The 23,627-nt window shown below is 52.0% G+C and overlaps 5 protein-coding genes across 5 annotated transcripts; 2 read left to right on the plus strand and 3 right to left on the minus strand.

Moving 5' to 3' along the window:
* Positions 1 to 410: 410 nt before the first annotated feature.
* On the minus strand, positions 411 to 1,590 carry KRP23_12192 (uncharacterized protein; the record flags this gene model as incomplete). Its single annotated transcript, XM_067882778.1, has 4 exons — positions 411 to 1,085; positions 1,154 to 1,297; positions 1,366 to 1,444; positions 1,511 to 1,590. The coding sequence occupies 4 exons, from the start codon at positions 1,588 to 1,590 to the stop codon at positions 411 to 413; spliced, it is 978 nt and encodes a 325-aa protein (XP_067739800.1).
* Positions 1,591 to 1,784: 194 nt separating this feature from the next.
* KRP23_12193 (uncharacterized protein) lies at positions 1,785 to 2,771 on the minus strand (the record flags this gene model as incomplete). Its single annotated transcript, XM_067882779.1, has 1 exon — positions 1,785 to 2,771. The coding sequence occupies one exon, from the start codon at positions 2,769 to 2,771 to the stop codon at positions 1,785 to 1,787; it is 987 nt and encodes a 328-aa protein (XP_067739801.1).
* Positions 2,772 to 3,030: 259 nt separating this feature from the next.
* Positions 3,031 to 4,069, plus strand: KRP23_12194 (Ornithine aminotransferase, mitochondrial; the record flags this gene model as incomplete). The annotated part of the gene is made up of 3 exons (XM_067882780.1): positions 3,031 to 3,067; positions 3,361 to 3,743; positions 3,848 to 4,069. The coding sequence occupies 3 exons, from the start codon at positions 3,031 to 3,033 to the stop codon at positions 4,067 to 4,069; spliced, it is 642 nt and encodes a 213-aa protein (XP_067739802.1).
* A 3,084-nt stretch (positions 4,070 to 7,153) lies between these two features.
* Positions 7,154 to 10,190, plus strand: KRP23_12195 (uncharacterized protein; the record flags this gene model as incomplete). Its single annotated transcript, XM_067882781.1, has 6 exons — positions 7,154 to 7,331; positions 7,408 to 7,734; positions 8,030 to 8,314; positions 9,280 to 9,285; positions 9,353 to 9,444; positions 9,564 to 10,190. The coding sequence occupies 6 exons, from the start codon at positions 7,154 to 7,156 to the stop codon at positions 10,188 to 10,190; spliced, it is 1,515 nt and encodes a 504-aa protein (XP_067739803.1).
* A 232-nt stretch (positions 10,191 to 10,422) lies between these two features.
* Positions 10,423 to 12,711, minus strand: KRP23_12196 (E3 ubiquitin-protein ligase hel2; the record flags this gene model as incomplete). Its single annotated transcript, XM_067882782.1, has 1 exon — positions 10,423 to 12,711. One exon carries the CDS (start codon positions 12,709 to 12,711, stop codon positions 10,423 to 10,425), a length of 2,289 nt encoding a protein of 762 aa, XP_067739804.1.
* Between the last annotated feature and the right edge of the window lie 10,916 nt (positions 12,712 to 23,627).

Here is a 23,627-nt window from a genome sequence, read left to right on the forward strand (position 1 = left end):
CCCGTGGATCTCTATTTGTTGCAGTACATGTAGAATCCGTGGTGAGCTTCCTTTTTTATGGTAGATTGCTGGACCTGTCTGCGTTTTACTTGACGAGACGAATGGAAACCTTCGCGCCTAGGCTCTCAAAGCTACCATCAACGTCAGAAAGGCATGCTTGCTGCTCTTACCTCGGTCTAATTTGTCTTAATTTTGGCACGAGCTCAAACTTCCGTGACTGAGGACCGTGGGGTCTTGCAAAAGCACGTCGCCGATTAGTTTGCCGTTTTACGGTGAACTTGGGAGCTGTAAAGTACCAAACAAGTAAATGCGAAAGATCACCGGCAGAGAATCCCGGGTGAATTTGAACGTGTTGCAGGGTAAACCGTGAAATTGTTCAAAAAGAGCCCTTGTTCAAGCTGTTAATTGGCTCACGTCAACTGGATGGTTGTCTTTGGAATCTTGTGGCCGTCAAAGTTGGTGCGTTTGCCTTTAGGGAGTTCTTGACGAAGAATTTCAGGGCCTTTTTCAATGTTGTAGTGGTCCAACTTTACTTGCGACGCGTACGTCTTGGACCCTTCGGAGCTCGCCGTGCTGTTCATCATCTTGTGGAAGTAGCCGTACGGGGTGCTCTCGAACACGCCATTGGACCAGAGTTTCACGTCCAAGTTGTCGGGACGGCCGACGAAGTGTTCCTTCACGACAGGTCGCTCTCCGCCGTTTTCGTTCGACATGTTGGCTCCATCCCGAGCGATGGCGTCTTCTTCTTCGCGTCGCCGAAGTACGCGCTTCACGGGATCATCCACTTTCGCTCGGTGGTTCAAGAACTTCGCGTCGCTCAGCGGGTTATATTCGCTTTCAATGATGATGTCGCGGAAGAGCCCACCCTTTTTGTTGGTGATGTCCAGGAACCTTTGGTACGCGTCGGCTTTCTCGTCACTCCGCTGATTCCCGTCCATGGCGTGTACCTTGTTCAAGATGGGGTCGTTCAGTTTGTGGTACACCTCCGTTGTCCACTCCTCGTGCATGCGAGAAAACTGACGGGTCTTGGACTGCTGCTGCAGCTCCAGCTTTTCGTGCAGCTCCTTCGCGAGGATTTTCCCGTCCTACAACAAAATTGCCCGTGAGTTCTCGGAAACTAGCGGTATTTGGGAGCTGGAGGGTGTCCTCTTACCTCTACTTCCTGTTGCAGCTTCAGATATTGGCCTTCCTTCTTGCTTTTCTGTCGCTGTAAGTTTTCCGCGATCGCCTCCGCTAGCTTCTTCTCCATGGCTTCTTGCTCCTTCACGTAGAGCTCATGCTTCATCGCCAAGCGTTTCTGAGCCAAGAAACAAGCTGCGAGGTGAGAGAAAGTTTGCACGATCTAGCCGTACGGTCGGCCCTTACCATGTGCGTCTCCTTGGATAGAGCTGAGGCTGTCACCTTACCTCTGCCATTCGTGGAAGGTGACCCTGTCGAACGCGACCTAGACGCAAGCAGATTTCAACAGTAAATGAGAGTTGGCACAAATTCCAGACTACAGCAGACTCACTTTGACGATAGAGATGAGTTACTGAGCGCACTTTGACGCAGCTCCTCGAAGTGCTCGGAATTGTGCACTCGAATGCTCATAGTGGACGAGCAAACACCGCTGCGTGCTTAGATCGCGCTCAAACAGCCGAATGGCCAACACGCAGGCCTCCTCAATGTCTCGGATCAGAACACAAACTATTGATAAAGCAAGCTTCAGGCACTATATTTGCTCGTACAACTGCGTCGTATTCCAACGTTGTTGCACGCTAATTAGACCTCAATCAAGCCGCAGCCTACCCGAAGATGTCGTCCAGCACACCAAGCGACTGCAAGATGATCCACAGACACCCAACGATGAATGAAAACGCAGATGAACACATACCAATCCGGAAATCCATCACGGGCGTGTTCCCACCCAGCCGACGGGTGATCTCGCCGTAGAGCGCCGCAAACACGCCCATGATGAGGATCGACGCCACGCAGAAGGAGCCCAGATACGCCGTCGACTTGCCCCAGTTGTTGAGCACCACTGCTGGTAACACACCCAAGATCCCACCAGGCCCAGCAATGCCGTGCACGACACCAACACACAGCGCCGCCACTTTTTGCATGAATGGGTTCTCGAAGCTGAGGTTGGAGCAGTATCTCTGCTTGAATGTTTCAGGTAGTTTCTCGGCTGGTGCAGGTGGCTCGGCAACTTCTCCGGTATCGTTGGTATCGTGGATCATTAGTGCATACGACCCCGTTGGAGATCTCACAGCTGGAGTCGCAGCTACGGTGCTAGCATTGGCCGACCGTGCTCTCTTCTGCTTCGGCTTGAGACTCACGACGGTCGGTGTGGGTGTCCCGGAGTTCAATCCACTACCGAGTTCTTCATCGATGGTAGCGCCTGCCTTCTCCTCCGCCAACTTGAGGTGATATTTCCGATACACGCTCTTGCCGGTCCAGACGCCAAGCGCGATCATGAACACGCCCACGACGTAATTTAGATACTCGCCGGTCGCGTCGAGGTCGATGGTCTGACCCGCGGCGAAGAAGATGGCAGCCATGATGATCAACCCGAGAGAGTGGCCGCAGCCCCAACGAAGCCCCAGCGCGAACGCTCTCCAGGAACCGCCGTTGGACATGGCCGCCAGAGCACTCAAGTGGTCCGGACCGGTGAGAACGTGGACAATGCCGAGAAGCAAGCCCGTGGAGACGATTTTGCCTAGGGACGCATACACCAGACTGCTGTTCTCGTCGCTCAGCACCCGCGTGGCGGCTGATAGTGTGCTGTCCATGGTGACTTCTTCGAGTCTTGGCGTTCTACTTGCGATGCGTTTTGAGGAATGGCCCAGAGTTTGCTCTGGGGTTTTGCATCAATCGAGTGGTTGCGGACGTGAATGCCCAAGCTGAACCATGGCGCTACCACAGCCAAAACTTGTTTCTGCGGTGGAGGGAGCGGCCACCAAGGCTCTGGAACGCACTTGTTGGCGATGGCAAGAGGCACGCCTGTCACAGCTCTACGTGTCTGTCGACAGCGCAGCAGTAAACCTGATAATGAGCTCGGACGAAGCAAGCAAGCGTGTACACGCACGTGAATAAGACAGGTACTCGTGTGAATGCGAGGCCAATGCGGCAATCGCTCGCCTCGATTGGATCTTGCCACGTGCATGCGGCCAATGAGCCTGGCAGCGAGGCAGACGGCACCGAAAGAGCCGCACGGATCCATGCAACACCGGTACCAGCTCGGCGTTGGGCTCACGAAGATTGACGCGGTTGTTCAGGAGTGACGTGTGCAGCACACAAGAAATACAAATTGTAAGGTGCCCCCAGTATCCGAAGAGGTAGCTGTGTTCGGTTGTTTGGCAACGTTGCATCACATCCTAGGGCTTAATCACTACCTCAATCACTGGAGCTTAGCCGAAATTTCCATCGAGTACACCCACCGCATTCAGGGCGAGGCGGGTGTGGTCGTGCCCGACGATGGCTACCTCAAGCGCGTGCGCGAGCTCTGCACCAAGCACAACATCCTGTGGATCGCCGATGAGGTGCAGACCGGTTTGGAGTGTACGGGGAAAATGCTGGCGACGGAATATGACAACGTGAAGCCCGACATCTTGATTCTGGGCAAGGCGCTCTCGGGCGGCATATACCCGGTCTCGGCGGTGCTAACGAGCCACGAGGTGATGCTCATAATTAAGCCTGGTCAGCACGGATCCACGTACGGCGGCAACCCGCTCGGCTGCAAGGTCGCCATGGCGGCTATGGAGGTGATCATGGAGGAGAATTTCGCTGAGAACGCCTTCAAGCTCGGAAACAAGTTCCGTGGTGAACGTCGCAATTAGCGTATTCTCTCAAGGCGGGTTTGCTTCAGGGCGTGCGCGGCCGAGACTTGCTGAACGCGATCATCATCAATGAACGTCCGAACCAGCCCGACGCCTTGCAGCTCTGCATGAACTTGGCCAAGAAGGGGCTGATTGCTAAGCCCACGCACGGCAACATCATCCGTCTGGCACCACCACTCGTCATGAACGAAACGCAGCTTGACGAGTGCACGTCGATCATCCAGGAGGTGCTCACCGAAGCTGAGAGATAAGCACTGTGATAGGAGGACAGCCAACTCACCCGATGGTTCTTTGCGATAAGAGAAACTGCACTGGGCGGGACGCCGCAGGTGGACACGGACTCGCCGTGAGTACAAAGAGCGCGTGGCAGCGGCGAAACGACGTCGAGGGGCGATAGACCTCGACGGCAGAGCCAAAAAATGACAGGAACGGAGCCCACAAATGGCGGAAGGGCTTGCACTACTCGAATGGAAACGCATCCGGAGAGTAGTGGGCCTCAATCCGTGGGGAGAACAACTACTACTGCGCCTCAAGCTCAGAGCACCTCGATGTTTGACAGGCGACACGACAAGATCGGCTGCCCACATGAATCCTGTGTACACTTGCTGGACGTGGATCTGGAACACGTCTTCTGGGGATGCCCAGCGACGCAAAAATTACGGAGGCACCTACTCCAGCCATGGCGACAACTCGGACTGACAGACGACGGACTGCAGCAGGAGGTATTCGGGATGCAACTCACGCAAATACCGGCAGGCGTATGGGGCAGCATGGCTACAGTACAACGGGAAGCGATGGACTTGCGCCCTCAGATTGCGGAGGAGGTGACTTTGCTCGTTGAGAGCAGCTGGCGCATTGGGGTGGCCATTTATCTCCACGCAGCTTGGCGGTGGCGGGTCAACCACTTTGACGAGTCGAACAACATCACGGAAGGGCACCACGGGGCACTCCTTAACAAGCGGCTGCGAGAGGGTTACAATACTGTCCAGGCACACTGACGGGCAGCGCCATCACTAGTAGTTGGAGCGACGGCGGCGAAGATTGCCGGTAGAGCCCTTCACTCGGGAGGGGACACATGGATCACGCCGAGGGAGGAACCAGGTACATACTGTACGTGGCCGGACGGGTGGCAGGAACAAAACGATCAGGAGCTTGCGGGGCGATCATTGTCAGCTGTAATGACATATCGAGCGGGGCCAACTGGAGCGGGCACATGTCATACGCCAGCTCTTCACCGACGACCACGGAAGCGGAACACCTAGGGCTCCTCATGGGACTCAAGGCGTGCGAGAAGAAGCGGTACTGGCCGCTATGGGTGGTGAGCACGAACAAGATGCTGATTGCACAGCATCGGCAACGCAAGCCCCCAAAGGCACGGCATTTAACACAAATCTACTGGAGGAGTCGGCGCATCGTGGATCGGCTCCGGGAAGTAGAATGGCTACACCGCGCCAAAGAAGCCAACCGTATGGCGATGGAGCTGACAAACACAGCGCTCGAAAGCAGAACGAGCGTACAACAGTACACGGCTGACACGGGCACCGATTCAGGGAAATGGAGGAAAGTACTCCGCCACCTAGATGGAGACATGATACAATGGAAAACACACGAGGACAACGCGGCGCAAGCGGACGTCGTGGCCGACAGTCAGTAAGGACACCGGCACGTAACGGGGAAGCGTAAGCTAGGACCTGGAGAAGGCTAACTACCGACATAGGGGCGATGGTTAGAACGGACATAGGAAGTCGTTAGCACCACTAAGTGACATCAATGTACCTCACTGAAAAACGAAAACGATAAGAGAAACTGCAGCTAGTTGCCGTCGAAGCAAGACTAGGCATCGGAAGAGTGGGTGTAATACGGCAAGGACGTACATTTGCTGCGTATAGTGAGTAGTACCAGTACTAGGGAGCAAGCGTACGTCGCGGGCTGGCATTTATTGACAAGACATTTTCACAGACCTTGTAGTGTTCGTGCAGACAAATCATGCAAGCCCGAGGAAGCTCTGAAATTATTCGAAGTGGCGTCGCCGAGTTGGTAGTAGTAAAAATGGTGTAAAATTGATACGTTTCAAGCCTGGATGCCCATTTAGCGTATTTGAATACTGGTTAGCGAGACAGGAAGAACCTTGTGTGAGTAGTTTTCTCTTCGTGCTTGGCGAGGATTTGCTCGTGCACTCGTGACTTCAGCTTTCGAAGGTCATTTAGAAATACTCTTAGCAGCTTTTCATCAAGATCTGAGTGTTCTGTAAGCACAAAAACACTAAATACGTGTCAGTTGCTCTGTGCTGGTAGTGGAGGCATTCATTAATGAGACGCCGCCGACAGTCTCGATAAAAACGACGTCGGTCGCGTCTCTCAATAGTTCTTCGTCCGCACCTCTTTTCGACTTCTTTTCGTCTGGGTTGCGTACATCAAGTGGTGTGGTGGTTGTAACTTCGTCTAACATCACTTGATAAAGCCGTGTTGCACAAAGAGCTTCGGCTGATAGTATTTACTAACACTCATATTAAAACACTATAGTAGTTTGCAGTTGCAACCTTCGGGGGACGCTTTGCAGTGTTTCGCGCCTGGAACGTGCGTGAGCTTGATCCGTAGTCGACCGTAGTACTATATTGCTACTTTAGATATAGTTTAAAGTAATATATGTCGAACACAACGCTATTATCAAAATAGTATTTATTCGGCTCCAATAATAAATGGAATGATTCGTACATACTATGGTAGTATATCAATATCCAGATATAAATTCACTTTGCTCGTCATTTTGCTTAGATACGTTACTCCTTAAAGGTTAGCCTTCGTCTTGAGCCCCAGGCTCGCGAGGAACTCGTCAAGAGGCTCGTGGATCTCAATCGTGGTGCGGTAGCGTCTTCATGCGGTTGAGCTAGAAGGGTATATTATGAAGGTACTTGAATGCAAAGGGGGGAGCCACTTGTTCACGAGCATAGTATAGTGTCGGTGCTGAAGCTAAAGATACCCCTGAGCCCGACCTACACGAATTTGCAGTAGGCGGCGATGTCGGCGAACGTGGGATGCCATGAAGTTCTCCACAAGGAACTTTTCCATGAGCCCCGCAAGGTTGGCGAGCAGCGCCCGGTGGACTTGACGAACATGACCTCGACGGGCGTGGTGCGCATCGAACTCACGCATATACATGGTCTTTGGATTCACGAAGAAACCGAAAGCGTCGGCGAACTTCTACAGCAACGCAAGCTACGACAGCTTGTAGGTGTAGAACCACAATAGACTAGCTTGATCCATCTTTTCCGACTCCTTGCATTCATAAGCCAACGATATTCTGCACGAAATCATGTTCCCCTAGCGCTTGGATCGATGCTACGCATGGGTCAGCGCATGGAGGAGCGGACCCAAGTGTTTCCTAAGGGGCTGCCGGTGGAGAATGTTTATGAATTGCCCAAGTTCTTCGTACGTCGGTGTTACCCGAAGTACTATCGCCTGATCCTGGACCTGTTCCGCACTTTACACATTATCACTGTCACGGGGACGCCTGGTAGGTACCCTAAGACGGTCCGACTTGAGGTCATGGTATGAGCTTGGGTCTGACTGACTCAATATGTTGTGTTTAGGAATCGGCAAATCCACCTTCTACGGGTACTTCTTCGAGCACTACAAGAGCACGCACCCCAACACAACAATCATCGCAGCCTCGTTTACAAAAAAATCGGTGATGAAGAAAGTCGTCGTGTTTAGAGAGGATGGCACGGTTGAAGAATCGCGCGAGTCGTACGCTTTCATACAGGCAGAGCACGACGCCGCGTCGGAACGCAAAGCTGAAGTGCTTTACCTGTACGATGGACCGCCGCAGTTTGAGCCCGATTTGCCATCTAAGATGGTGTGTTTCGCCAGCCCGAACAAGAACTGGCTTGGCACGGTGCCCAAGAAGCACGAAGCACGTACGTTGTATATGCCAGCGTGGGACGTGCAGGAACTGGTCGCTGCGGCATCCTACCTACAGCTTGGCCGGTTGGACCCGCCCGTAACCTGCAAGATGATCGAAGGTCGGCTTGGCAAATTTGGTTGTGTGGCTCGTTGCTGTCTCGCGCCAGACGAAGTATTTGTCAAGACTCGGACCCAAGAGTTCACGGCAGACATCACAGGCACGGACACCATAGATGTGGTAAAACGAATGGCCAAAGAGATACCAGGAAAGCCGAGGCATCATCGGATGTGTCACTTGATGCCACCCAGAGGCATACGACGTCCGAATTGCGTCGAAGTTCGTCTCTCTCCGAGTGCTGGAGAAGATCAGCTCTTACAAGTTTGAAGAACGAGACGCCCTGCTGTCTAATCTACAAGGTATTCCGAAAGCGGGAGCGTATCGCGGACATTTAGTTGAGATGAAGGCACACGAGCTACTGGAGCGCGGTGGTGACATTGAGACCGAATGCATTTCTCATGACTACCCCGTCAAGAAGACGTTCCGCTACGATCCCAGTGGTGAGTTTTACTTCTTCAACTCCAACGATTTGTCAGGTGCTATACTCAAAACCGGTCCGTACCACATTCCGCGCGCGGTCAACTTCGAGTCCATTGACTCTTTTTACTACCCACATGCCGGCGACGACAAGATATTTTTACTATTCCAGATGACCGTGGCGCCGAAGCACCCTGTTAACGGGAAGGGTCTTGTGGACATACTAAAGCAACTCGGGTTACTGGAGGAAGCATTGACACACCCAGAGAGTGTGGCGCTGATTTTCGTCCATCCTGCGGATAGCGCGAGGCAAGCAAGTCATTCCGTGGGCTCCAGCAGCGGATTCCGAAAGCGTAGACATAATCCCCAACATAGGTGGAAAAAAGATGGAAGCGCTTGCCAAGGTCCATATCAAGACGGTGTGTGGCTTCGAGAAGCTGTTGGCGGACAGAGCAAAAATTGTTCAAACGCGGCCTACTGAAGCAATGCGCTTCCGATTTCAAGGAGTTTGCCAGTCGACGAGAAATATGTTGGATAACATTCCGCAGTACGTGTGGAAGACGTAGACTTCGTGCCTTGCGGTGGATGACGGGTATTTTGCGCTGCAAAGTAAGTTGCGATAGTATCCATTTGTTCAGACTCAAGAGGCATGGTCTTCTTGGGTGGTCAGATCCAATGAGGGCATGCATCCTCCGAGTCTATCGTTGTTAACTCACAAACACATCGACACCTGGAGGATCTGCGCTTCTTTGGTGAATGCGGCTCGACTTGCATGGCATTCACGGCCAGTCGGGCTTCATGAATCGGAACTTGATTCCAGTTGGTTGAATCACGAAAGTACCAGAAACGACAGCCAGACAGCACGGCGGACCATCTACCAATATCAGAGCCAAGCCACCACGATCGCAGTATCGTCAATGAGCTCTTGTCGGCGAGAATAAGGTTCATCGGGACGACTTCCGGTCCTTTCTGAAGCGAGGAACGGATTGATGAATGCTCGGAGCTTCTAACATGTTGAGTACAGCATCAGGTAAGCTTACATGTACAAGTTTCCAAGTCCACTAAGTACGTAATATTTATCAGCATTTTTTTCTCAGAAGCTGTCAATCGTGATCATCAAGCGAGGTTCGTGCTCTCCGCCATGGCGCTCCCCGCTCCGTGGTTATCGTACAAGACGGCGGACGGCAAGGTACGCTGCTGCACCTCACTCCCCTGTATTCCGCGCGTCGATTGACGCCTTACATGGGCCCAACGCTTTCAATCACGCTCACAATCGTCCGTCCTAACTATCCTAAATTGCAATATTAGGAGTATTACTACAACCCACAGACCAAAGTGACGACATGGACGCGGCCTGCAGGCTCCGCGGCCCCCAGCAAGACGCCACCCAAGAGGGAACACCCCAAAACCAGCAGCCAGGCTGCCACCCCGACGGGCGGCGCAGGACGCGGCGGCCTGCTGTCCCAGATCCAGCAGGGCGCCAAGCTCAAGAAGGTCAAAACCGTAGAGAAGACGCTGTTCGCGGATCACCCTCCCAGTACTGGGGCTTCAGCTTCAGCTCCTGTGCCCGCTGCCAGTAGTACACCCCCTACAGGTGGAGGTGGAGGCATGGGCGCCATGATGGCGGCCATCAAGTCGGGAGGGAACTTGAGGAAGACGCCGAGCTCGGGGATCACCCGGGAGAGCAGCAGCGGCGGTGGTGGTGCCAGTGCTAGCTCCTCGAGCGGCGGTGGCTTTGCTGATATCATTCGGAAGAACCGGGAGGCTGCTGCGCGGAAAGGCTCGGGCCCGAGCAGCTCGGCACCCTCGACACCACGTCAGACGCCGCCCGCCTCGAGTTATGAGAATGGCAGTAGTAATTCTTCCGTGGAGACACGACTAGCAGCGATCGAGAACAAGCTCGACAAGATCATGGCGCACCTTGGCATCAATTGAGCCGGTCGCTCCATAGCAAGCACCCGCGAAGGAGGTACTGTACAGAGCGCGCCGGACGGTGCTCGATGTTGGCGTTTCGTGCGTTTATCACTGCCAAGACAAGCGGAGAGATGCAGTGTGGACGCATCGGTCTGTGTGAATACCAAGTACACACGAGCAACAAGCTGGCGAACCTTTTCAGCTTTTTAGCACTCTACTATTCTGTTAGTCTAGCTAGCTACGAGACCGCAGCTTAACCGAAATGCATGGCCATTTCTGCCAGCGTCATGCTTTTCTTCTTCTGCTTCTTCTTGCCGTTGCCACGCCCCCCGTTGGGCGTACTGGAAACGCGGTTCTGAGCAATCGCCTGCACCTGATCGTCCCATGTTGCACGTGTCACGGGCTGCACGCCGACAGGTTTGCTAGCCTTGGGCAGCTCGGGAAAGTCGCTCTTGGCCGTCTTGAACGTGGGTGCAGCGGGAGGCGGAGCGTACTGACTCAGTACAGGAGTAGGGGTCGACGCATAGGCCGAAGGCGCTCCGCCGTATCCCGATGATGTCGACGAAGACGACACACTAAGACCAGTAAACGCCTCCGCAGGAGCGCTCTGGAGCTTCGTACTCGTAGGAGTACGACCCAGTGAAGGGTACGCAGTTGCACTCGAAGCAGCAGGCGGCGGCGCCTGCCAGCTTCCGGAAGAACTCCACTGCGTGGCCGGCTGCGTGTCCCGCCCCAACATTGAGCGCAAGTCCGTGTTGTGCACGATGGCAGCGGCCTTGCGTCCGGTTCCGGTTCTCACGCCACTCTCCTTCATAGCATTACCCCACCCAGACGACGAGGGAGCAGGTGGCTGGCGCTGGTGGTTCCTGCGTGGCGCCCTTTGCTCTACTTCCGCCTGCTGCTTGACCGCCTTCTTGTTGCGCTTGGACGTGGAGTCCTGGAAGCCCTGGGCCTTGGCGATCTGCTTGTTCACCTGCTTGTGGTACGCGAAGAAGGTATCGACCTGCTCCTTGTCAGGTGACAGCCGCATCAGCGGGAGGAAGAGTTGCGAGAAGTCCGCAGGCGAGAACTGGTCACGCATCTTGGCGTAAAAGTCCGGGACCTCCATTGTACCCACGCGGAAGCGCTTGCAGTCCTCGCGGAACACCTCATACTTCGCATCGCTGCCCAGCACCTGGCGGATCTTGAGCACCACCGCGGTCTTCGACGGCGTGGGGCCCACAGGCTCGTCGTCGTCGTCCTCCTCCGACTCGTCTTCCTGAACTGCAGGCGCGGCCAGCTTCTCTTCCAAGCCGCCGCCCGGCTTCCTTCCTTTCTTTCTGCCTTTGTTATTTTTTCGGGCCGGCCTCACCACTCGCAGCAGCGGGTTGTTTGCGCCCAGCACGGCGGCTGCAGACGCCAAATCCGGGTTCTCATACTCCCATCCGTTGTTGTCCATGTGCGCGCGAAGCGCTGCCGACGGAGGCGGCGCGAGCGCATTGCGGAAAGTCGAGCCAGATCTGTTCGACGTGGCGCTCGACGCTAGCGCCGGGAAGTCCTCCGCGCGAGGGCGGTGGGACACAGTCTGGCTTTCCCACAGCGAGAACGACGCCCCCGCCGCCGCACTTTCCGACCCGGAGAGCGACGGGAAGTCGGCCACATTGATCGTGTGGTTGCCGGAAGGCTGCTGGTCGAACAGTCTCGGGTCTTCAAAGTCCTCTTCCTCTCCCTGCGACGCCCGTCGAACGGTGAAGTGCACGTCGATCTTGCGGCTGCTCTTGATGTGCGGATGGTCGACGGCCAGATGTCCCTGCAGGTCCAAGTGCGACTTGAAGACGACGAACTTCTTGGCTAAACATTCGCGTTCCTCGCACAGAAAGTGGTCGGCTCGGAAATGGTTCTCCAGGTCGTTGTAGTCCTTGTAGTACCTGTTCTGGACGTGGAGCTGGTAGAGGCAGATATCGCACTCGAAGTGGTTCTTCCTCAGGTGGTCGTACAGCTCCGTGGTCGAGTAGAACCTGGAGAAGCAAAAGTCGCACCTCGGGTGGCCCATGAAGCCCTCGTGGGGGTTCCCCTTGGCGTTGTGTTTCTTGAGCTGCTCCTTGGTAAAAAGCTCGAGCTCCTCTAAAAAGACTTTTTTGTTCTCCATACAAGTGTTACAGTACTGTAGCCCGTGCACGTCCAGCACGTGGGTGCGCAGTGCTGCGACGGTCGCGAACTTCTTGCCGCATTTTTTGCAGAACGGGTCTCGCAGCTTGCGGATGCGCTTGGCGTAGTCCTCTTTGAGGAAAAACATGGCAGACGCCTCGTCGAACACGTGCGCGGGGCCGATGTTGTCCCCCCAGTCCTGGAACGACTCGAAGCGCTCGTCCTCGCGCTGCACGCACACGACGCGCGGCATGTCCGTCTTGCACATGACGCAGGCCGTTTGGCCCAGCAGCTGCCGCAGCCGCAGCGCGCAGATGCTGCAGCAGCCCTTGTGGTTGCACACGCCCACGGTGTTGAAGCGCGCCACGTTGTCGATGGTGTTGCAGCACAGCACGCAGGACGCGGATTCGGCCATGGCTGCGGGACAGTTTTGTACGGAGGTGTGAGGGCTCGGGCGCCAATTGAGAAATGGACCCTGACGTTGGCGAGGATGTGTACGAAACATGATTTTGTGTATGAAACATAAAGAGGAGGGACCAACACTCACAGGGATTTACGTTTTCGTCGTGGCGTCATCACGCTCCCACCTCAATGGGGACAAAGCCTTATCGGTAAGGTGCTGCTGGTGCAGTAGCGTGGATGTCATTCAGTAGAGAGCTGTACAAACTGTGTGAAGTTTCTGCAGTATTGGAGAGGTGCCATTAAATTCGGTGACGTAGCTCAAAGGAATGGACCTTTTCGTCACACCTCATCTCTGCAAGCTTAACAAACCAATTGAGTGCACAACAGCCTCCATTATTTTTCTGTTATTGACTTCCTATTGGGGCCCTTCAGCAAATAGCGCAAATCACGAGTCCACAGCAATTTGAGATCGAAGATGCGATCACCTAACCTTTGATTTGTGTCTGCACTTGCGAGTGACCCAGCTCATAAAGTACCACATAAATAGCATGACATTATCGATATTTACCGGTGAGTGAAAAACAATGCTTGGCTCGGGCACTTCCAGTTGCCGAATGGACATGGAAGCGGTGGTCACAGCAATAGAGGCTGCGCGGTGACATCGTCGCAGGATACTCCTGGTGCTGCTTCTACTCAGACGCAGCATCAAGGAAACAAACTATCTTACTGTGGCTAGTCTACACGATTCTCTGGATTTGGCATGGCAGCGACTCTACGACAGAGGACTGTCAGGTAGCTTTGTTGCAACCGTCTCCCTGCCATCAGCCTCGTTCGAGGTACTTCTGGCTGAATTCGGCAACCTATACAAGATTAAATGGCGGCTCGGGCGGCGCGGCTGCCCTTCAAAACTGCGTTCCTTTCATGCTGTTCTCCGTTGTGTACTACACTTCTATACGGTAGCCGTAGAGCTGAAGACAGTGAGTGAAACATTTGGTGCTCAGCCGTTAACGATGTCCAACGTTCTTGCTAAGGCTGAGGTTGCTCTAAATACAGCTTTAGACGGGCTTCCAGAATCGGCTACTTGTTACCCTACAAATGAGATGCAAATGGAGTGGGCAGCCACAATGCGGCGCGTGAGCCTTTAGTAAACGGGGTCTGGGGGGTTGTCGATGGAAACAAGCTATCGAGTAAAAGACTCATTCTCCAAGCAGTAGTGTCGATGACTGCGCACGTACTCGAAGACGTGCCGATTTTGCCGCAGCATTGGCAGACGTATACATGAAGAAGGACTGACCGAGGAAGACCAGCAACCAGCAGAAGTTGCAAGGCAAGTCCCAGGCAGCGTACACGCGACGCGAGGAGCACTTAAGGAATGGAGGACTGGCTGAAGAAACCAAGAACCTGAGTGATACTGTCTTCGATGCTGCTCAAGATGTTGCTGCCAAACGCGGTGCGGATGGACGTAGTGACACTGTTGATCGAGACACTCCGATGAGCGAAGACTTTCTGTGAAGATCGCCAGTCACCCAGATGGCGACGACTATTGCACTTGGGGGGGGGGGGGCTTTGATAATGCCGCAAATGTTCATGTCACCAGTGACCGCCGGTACTTTACGAATTTCATACCGTTTGACTATGGTGACGCAGGTTGTGTGCGTGGTTTCAAGAAAAAGTTCGCCACGAAGCCGCTCAGCCAAGGGACTACTGAAATTGTGGTGAAAATTGGCGAGGACAAAGTTGTTCTCCGGTTGAGGACGTCTTCTACGTTCCTGACGGCAAGAACCTCTTGGCATACTCGCAGGCAGAAGACCAGGGATATACTGTGGAGTATCATGGCCGTAGAGGCAAAAGGTATTCCAGATCTGGAAGGACGGCGAAAAATTACTCAACGTGGAGAGAGACAAGTACGGGCAAAACCGTGATCTAGAAAGCACATGGATGAGGACTTGAGCAGCGATACTGAATGTCGCGCTCGCCGCTTTTTGATTTGTTGACGACTGCTTGTTTGCCATGCGAGAGTGCCACATCTTGTACAAATCGTGTTGCCGATTTAAGGTCCAATTTTTTTTTCCTATCTGGACTAGTACCCTTTGATCCTAGTTTGGGGGCCCTTGATCCTGACCGTCGTCACTGTGTGAAGTGTCTTCCATTCTTTTCTATCGATCGTAGCGTGTTTTCGATGCAAATTGATTTGTGAGTGCTGCCTCGCCAGAGGCATCCCCCCCCCTACAGTAGTCTTCACTACAGTATTTATGGAAACTTTCAAAATAAAAAATGTTGCACCCTTTAAAAATGTCGCCCTTGGGACACTACAGTTTGCAAGAAAACGTTAAAAATAAACAAAAGCAGAACTCCTAAAAACAATTGCGGTACCCTTTAAAATACAAAAAATGGTACCCTTTTCGCCAATTATTTTTAATCGGGCCACCACTTTTGCCATCTATTTTGGAGGGTGGTACCCATAGACCGAGCCACCAAATCTGGCGACGGCTGTCCACTTTGGCATGTTTTTTCAAATAGCCACCCCTTTTGGCGAAAGTCCTCCCTTGAAGGTACGTGCACGTCGTCGATTTCCATAAGCTCTACTCCATCATCATCATTCTAACGCTTTCGTTTGTACGATCGGTACTTGCGACGTTCCTTGTTTCCGTATGACTGTCCACGATGAGAGTGAGATCGATCATAGTCCAGGGCTGTTGTTACGGCTTTCGCAAGCGATTCGCAGCGTCGGAGTTCTTCCCGGACGCTGGACGACAGTCCACGCAAGAAGTAACTGATCTTGTTCAGTTCTTCCATCTTCGTGACCTGAGTAACCTAGTCTCGGAACTTGCTAACATAGTCAGGCAAGTCCTTGCAATTCTGCTCTCTCAGGTCGTTCATCTGTTCTCTTAAACGCTCTTGCAGGTCTTTTGGTACGAACTCGGCTTCCAGTTTTACGAAGAAGTCATCCAGGCTAGAGAAAGTCTCTTTCTCAGCCAAATACCAGTGTGCAGCACCATGCTTTAGCGTTCCAGCGATCACAGCCAACATCCGATCCTTCAAAACTTCTGCCTTGTGCGCGATACTCTTTGCCTTGAAGTACTGGTCGATCTTCTGCTTATACAAAGCAAACGAGTCGTCAATAATACCGCTATATGTGGGCAGCTTTAGTCCTTCCAGTTTGAGCTCAGAGACCTGTTTCATTTTCGTGAGAGTCTCGATAAGCTCTGTCTGCTTCTGGATCGAAGCGATCATGCTCTGCATAATCAGTGCAGGGTTCGCCATACGTGATACCTTTTGGAACGATCACCTTCTAAGGGATTTGAAGACAGATCTACTTGGGAAGGGAAACCTGTTATAAGGAATATATATGCTCACCCTGAGGTTCGGGACGGATAGAAGCTAGTTGTCGTCAGTTTTGGCCTTCTTGGATGCAGTCTTGCATTTCCAAGACTCCACAAACACGCTTAGCACGCTTGCGGGTCGGGTCGCTCCACTTGGAGTAAGGAGGTTCTTCGGCCACCTCGATTTATCGCAGCACACGCTGTTTTCCAATCGAGACGAGGTGGCTAGCACGATGGAGCTGTGTCTGTGCGTCAGTTAGCACACCTACGATGCGGCGTTTCTCCCTTTCACGCTCAGAGTCGTGCGTTTTTACGAGCTTGACCAAATTCTGCAGAATACGGCCAGACTTGACGATCGACTTGTAAAGGTCTTCACGCACCTTCTTTGTAGCCTGAGGAATGTCAACTGACAGTCTCAGATACTCTCCGACCAGCGAGGCCTCCTTGTCCTTCTGGTGAACGCATATGATTTGGCTCGTGTCGTAACCTAGCCCAACCGGGTCAAAACAACGAGACTTTGTTAGGGAGTGTTGTGCAAGTATGCCATGATCCACCCGACTTACCGGCTGACCACAAAAATTATTCCTACAAGAGGTACTTGGTGTAACAACGGGGCAGATTCTAGAACGACAATTACAGTTATAGCCAATGCAAACAACCGGGCGGAGTACCCTAAGGTACCGCTGACAATCCTCCGGTCTATTTTATACCAATCAGCGACCGAGGGCGTAAAACCGAAATTTCAGTTCTAGCCACACGGAGCGAGCAGCTAGGCGTCCAATCACGGGACAGCCACTAACGGCCACAGCACTTCGGAACGGACAGCGTTGGACAGCGACAACAGCGGATCTCCCTCCGTGCTACCAGATATAAGGACGCTCTCGGGGCGGAGGAGGCGCAGGTACGTTGGAGGACGTGTGGGGTTCTTGGAATGTTTTGGAATGAATTGAATTGGTGTTTGGTTTCTTAGCTACGACATGCATGCGCTCCTGGAGGCGCCCTCGGGGGCCCTTCATGAGCTTCCGCTGTGGGTACTTTTCTTTTTTCACATGCATACTAAAATCAATATAAACTTCATGTCCTATGCTCGCTTTGTTCTTTCTGCTTGTACGCACCGTGTACGAACCCCTGGCACCTGCCTACCATGCGCGTCCTGGCCGCTCAAGGCAGCTCGCGCATGATGGCTCGTTGCATAGGCCACTGGCGTGCTCGACCAGCACGTCCGTCAGATGATGGCCTCAACGTGCCGACCTGCACGCCAGTGTCGCCCGGACAGTAGTTATAACAAGGGCAACCTTTTCGTGGGATTCCAATCTGGTTTCTTTGCCCCGAGTTTCGGGGGTATTTTGAAAAGGGGTCAATTTCGGTGGTGGCTCATATACAAGTCCAAGGTGAAAATTGAATATGCAACATACTTCTTCAAACCGAAAATAATTAACAGTTCCGTTTTTCTTTAGTGTATACTACACTCTGATTGATTACGAATGACTACTGTATACTAAAGATCGAGAACGCTTGGGCTCCACGGCGTTTTGAACACTGAAAACAAGCTGTATATTATAGATCTAGTCTCTCTCGTTGCGTTTAAATTGTGCAAAAACTGAATGCGAAAATAACCCCCCCCCCCACAACGCATTAAAATCAGAAGACAGTTGTTGATTTAATATGACTTTAAACTTGCATGATGGCTGTTCTAGATTAAAACCGTATTTCAGACTTAAAATATTAACAGTTCACTCTTTTAAAAGTATTAAACAAATTTCCTCTGAGGCAAGTGGTGCTAGTGCGGGTGCGGTGTGTATGTGTGCATGTATTTGTGTGTGGTGGTGGTGGGGGGGGGAGGGGGGTAATTGGTTGAAGGATTGGCTAACAAAGCGAGGTATGTGTGAGAGCATTACGATACGCCCCCGTCGATGATCCAATCTCCTAAGGGCAAAGCAGCGCCGATTACCCAACAAAAACACTCGGCATGGCTGACAGCGGTTTGTACGAAGTGTGCGGATAGAACAAAGTTTCTAGTGCTTTTCATTGTGAGGGGGGGGGGGGGGGGGGGGGGGGGCACCTAACAGCGTAATTAAGTAAGAGGATACGTTTTATTTAATTAAGAGATCGAGTGACCAGTTCTAAGCTGTATTATGTGTACAGGGCATATTTATACAGTTCACAAGAATGCTTGGATAGACTTCTACGAGTGGGCCTTCTATCTGCGTTAACCTGAAAGTGCAGAGTGGGAACTAGCGGCTTCTCCCTACAACCCGCCTGTACAAGTGGGGGCAGTCTGACATCATGCCAAGCGCCATATCCATTTGTATGGTGATAAAGTGCGAACCATACATCGACAAACCTTTTGATTTTGCAGGTTGCGTGTAGTATATGCGCAACGACGACGGCGAAACTCTGCGGCGAGGCATGGATGAATATCACCACCGTGCCGACATATATTGTTTTACTTTGTTAAATATTGACAGAATGGCTGCGATGACTGCTTATTGATCAATGACATCGAGAGAAAGTAGGAGCCGATCAATGAAAATAATCAGGTGTAGGTTAAAACGATGCTGACACCGTGCCGACGTACAATATAGGCACCGGAAAAAAATATGCTGAGCGCCAATATGAACCACCAGTTCACTTCAGACCACTCGAATATTTGCACTCCTGCCGACAGAACACTCGAAGTCAGTATAAGCCTCCAAGACCTTGCGCCAGTCAACTCCCAGCGCGCTCTACAAACCGCTATCAACGCATTTGGGCGCTTTCTTGCGGCAGAAGGCGTCTCCATGGGCTTCATCGCTGCCTCTCTCATCGGAGATGCGAGTGGGGCTGTGTTCGTGAAGCTCATGGATCGCTTCGGTATTCACTTGACCTTCATTGCGGGACGAGGGGGGGGGGAAGCCGCTGGCTAAGAACTCCGTCATGAGCTACTTCCGGCATGTGAAGAACTGGCTGCTCGACACCTACCCGACACACCGAGCTACCATCGAGAAGAAGCTGCTCAAGATGGGGCAGACGCTCGAGCGCCACTGCCTGAAGCGAGCGGAGGGAGGTATGGTCAAGAAGGCACCGGCGTGCACGAAGGAGGAACTACGGATTCTTATGGACGGAATCTACTACGATGCCGCCAGCTCCAAGGACTACCAAGATGCTGCGTTACTGACTCTGATGTGGTACGCATTTGGCCGCGCGTCGGATCTCGGATTCGTGGTGAAGAAAAACCTATCGGTTAGTGCAGATGGCATTGTATTCGTTCGCTTCATTCGCGTAAAGATGGCTGAAGAACAAGGCATCTCCCTCTTCCCCGACAAGGACAACTTCATCACGTGCCCCCTTCATGCTATAGCGATGGCACTGGTGATGCAAGATACCCCATGCGCTCAGTTGCTTGATCATCCGCATCTTGCCGCAAGCAGCTACGAGAATATGACCAACCCCGTGGAGATTCCCCTAGCCGACGCTCTCGTTGCATGTGAGAACTTCGATGAACCAAGCGAGCCGCCTAAGAAGAAGCAAAAGCAACCTGAAGACAACATGAAGATCCACGCCTATGTGAGATGCGTGGTCAAGACTTCATCAGCAGCTCAAGCTAAAGCGAAGCCAACAGCAAACTTGACATCTCACTCGTTCCGACGCAGTGGAGCTCAGCACGCGAACAGTGACCCTCTACTAAGTGCTCAGTGGATTTTCGATCGTGGCTCGTGGAACATGACGGCTACTAACAAGGCTTTCGCTTACGTTTTCAACACTACCAGTGAAGACCAGAAAGTGGCGCGTGTTCTTAGTGGGTGGGATTCCAGCAAGAAACCGCCGGTCCCTATGCTCTCCTGGTTTGATTCCGCCAGCCACCAGCAAGCACTGGAATTGGGAAATCTTCTATTCCAGACCAGTGTCGCCACCCAAGATCCCGAGAAAAAGTTGAATGCGCGCATCGCCGAAGTCCTCACCGCTTCCGCGATCCAGTATTTTCCAGAGGTACTGGAGCGCTACCCGATGTGCCCGTATGCTTCAAGGATGCGTGAATGTCTGATGACGTTGGGGATATCGAAAGCGCAAATTTTAGCGTGGAGCTCTGAACTACAAGGCAAGGTCACACAAAAGGATCTAGAGGAGGCTCAAGGCGACGGGGAGGCGTTTACAAGAGAAGAGAAGCTGATCAACCACCAAAATTGTATTATCGGGGAGCGGATAGCTATGGACCAGGCCTTAACCGAGCGGGTAGGCCAACTGGAGCGTCAGGGCGACGTGGGTCAGGGGCAAGTAGCCATAAGTTCTTCAGGTTCAGCGGTGACGCAACAAGGAGCTTGTACCGATACACCTCCTGCGCCAAGATCGTGTGGGAGCAAGGCTCTTCCCAAGGGACCTGCGGCAATTTGGTTTGAGTGGTACGCAAAAACTCCACGAATGTGGGACGCGTGCTCGGATCGGCAGAAGAAGTCGGCGTACAAGCAAACCGTCAACTTCATGAAGCTCTTCTTACCTAATGGATTTGAGTTGGACACGGTGGCACCTGACTACTGCGATCCAGTTATACGTACCGGGACGGAAGCTGAAGCTGGGCTGTACAAGTTTTTCAAAGAAAATGGAGTCAAAAGCAAGCACGGATCGTCTGTACTCAAGCAACTGCGCAAGCTTACCGAGAGAGTAAACTCTACCCTCTTGTAGACGCGTACCGCGCTCGTGTTGCTCTGAACAGTATTACGGACCCAGCCCCAGGAGAGACTCAGGAGTTGTTTACACGGAAGTAGGCACTATATGAATTGAGCTGGGTAGCTATGATTAATACATTTATTCGGTTACAGTCATTTTTGTAGCTGACCACTTAACTCCAGTAAATACAGATTAGATGCACTCTCATCCACTCCTTGTTTGTCACTTTGATTTTCGCCTCCAAGATCTGAAGTGACCAAGTCAAGAATGTCCACTATAAACGCCATCGTAACGTACAAGGAATTCAAGCATCTGTGTAGTACGTTCGCCAAAGCCTCCAAGCTCCGTATAATGGACGTGTCCATTCGAATGCTACGCAACTCTCTGGTGCAGACGGTTGGCTCGAAAGAGCGTATTCCTGAAGCGCTACGCGTAATCTTCATGAGCTTACGAGACAAATGCAAGGCCAAGAACGACATCAAGAAACGCGGACTAGTTGAGATTGATGACATCAACGAATGGCTCACCGGACCATCAGATGGAGCACACGCTCAGATCAATGGCGTTTACGGTGTGAAGCGCCTTCTTCAGCGTTTAGTCATTGGAAGAAAGGCGTACTATTTGGTGGACTGGGAGCCAACATTGGAACCGCGGGAGAACATCTCAAAGGAGCTCATCGCTGTCTTCAACCATGAACGTCGCGCTCTGGTACGTAAAACGTATATCGAGGACGAGGCTGCAGAAGACAATAGCTTTAACAACTCAGCTGACGCTTAAGCTGTTAATAAAACAAGATCATTGGCGAATTCAACCTTTATTACATGCGGTAACATCTGATCAGTCGTACAGCATTCTTAACGGCAAGTGTGAACACTGCACTACAGCTCTCAGTGCCTCCACAGCAACAAAGGTATCATTGCAGAAATACCCACGGCTGGAATCGAACCAGCTCCTCCAGCCTATTGGCTGGGCTCAACCATCAGAGCTTCGTGGGTGTGGGCAAACAAATTGCGTAATGGCGAGCAAGAAGGTCTGCGCGTCCACTCAATTGTAAAACCTCAGTGATAGGTAAAAACATCAGTTGTGGACACGTGGCTTTACCTGTGATATACTGGGGAAGTACCATGATTGGGCGGTTTCCACTCTAATAGTGGACCCCGTTTTTTATTTGCGTGCTCATTGTTCAATTTGCCGTCAAGTGAGCACATCGTTGGGAGAGGTGTTTTTTCTACCAAAACAGTTTTTTTGCCTTTTTCTCGATAACCAGGGCGTTTCAGGCCCTGATATTATCACCATCTCATTGCTTCTCTATTTGGATCCTTTACTGCTATATCCGATCGGGCATCCAATCAGATGGGTAATTGTTGTGCTGTTGTATAGGCTTACTTTCTGTGTTCTAATACATAAATCTGCTACTACCTGATTGGGTGTTATTCGACAATTTCGACCAATAATTTGAGTGTCGGCAGCTGTCGGCCGATGTCGGCACCGTCACGGTATGGAGGTACATCATTGCTTCGAGGCGATCACAATCGCGTCGTGTACAGGTGAATTTTCCTTTACGAATGACTCTAGCCCTTCTCTGACCATGAGTGCGCTCACCGAGGTGCAGGCGGAAGAATGACAGCGGCTATACAACAAGACGCGCACTGATCGTGTCCTAGCCCGAGCAATACCCAATATATGTCCTGCGCTTAGCGCCTGCTCGGCCTGCACGGGCAATCGAGGTTACGGTCGGTCCGATGCAGAGCTCCAAGACGACTTAAACGTGAATATTGACACGCTATGGGCGACTGCCCACGGACTGGCAGAGACACTCGTTCGACTGCAAACCGGATTGACCGCAATTAGAGACATTATGGCAAACCGAATCCGCTCATTTGGAGCCCAGCGTAGAGTGCAGCTGAAGGCAGTCCCAAAAGGAGTTGTCGGACGATTCGGTATAATATTGTATTGCGAGCAGTAATAATAATTTTAATACGAGTCACTCCAAGCATAAATATTTCTAGTGAAATGGTTGAATTACAAACACACATTTATCTTGGATTTTGTATGGACCAGGTTGATGGAGAGCAATAATAAAACGTGCAGTTTAACAAAGCGGTTTAATTAAAAAAAAAAAATATAGCTCCAACTATTTTTTGATAACTGGACTTGATAGTGACCGCTATATTCTCACTGACTAACAGCTTGCCTCACTTGATGAAAACAACGGGTGGATGAGCGTACAAGTATCCAATCATTTCTATACATCTTCATTATATGAAGTATTTTGTATGGTCTGCCGTATGTGAGCGTATTTTACTGGTCACGCTTAGCCGCCACAAGTAACATTCATTTAGATTCCATCAGGTGAGCACACGGTATAAGATATTGAAAGTCATCACACTTGATTAAGGTGTGATCTCCAATAGAGTATAGTGTATTGCTACCACATATCAATCAGTTGCTGTCACAGATCGGGCGGTTAGTGATACAGACCAGGTGGTGACTGATTTCACCAGCCCGGCCGATGAAAGTGATCAAGGCGGTGATGATACCTCTGAGTTGATGTGTCTGATCTGCGCAAACCTGAACGCTGGAGCCGTTGAGAAGTGCGCCAGCTGCATGTCACTACGCCTTGCTATGGTTACCGATCGGTTCGCTGCTGCTACTGATCGGGTTGCTACTGCTACCGACCAGGATTGCGAAAACCTGTTTTACCCCATATACGGGAAATATCACAGTGGTGACAGTGTTACTGTGTCCAATGGCTATGCGATCACAAATCTGACTTGGTGTGTGGCTCGTTTTAACAACCGACACGAGACGCCAAACCGGCGGGTAAAACGCGTGCTCAGGGTTCCTCAGCGTATTAAATCCAGGTGTTACTGAAAACGTGGGAACCAAAGGTGAAACTGCAACATAATGCTTTTGCTGACGAGATGGATCTCGTCGATCGCTGGATAACTTCAGGCGTAAA

This window comes from Phytophthora ramorum (genome assembly GCF_020800215.1).
Source record: "Phytophthora ramorum isolate Pr-102 chromosome Unknown Phyram_PR-102_s0014, whole genome shotgun sequence".
Taxonomy (NCBI): domain Eukaryota; phylum Oomycota; class Peronosporomycetes; order Peronosporales; family Peronosporaceae; genus Phytophthora; species Phytophthora ramorum.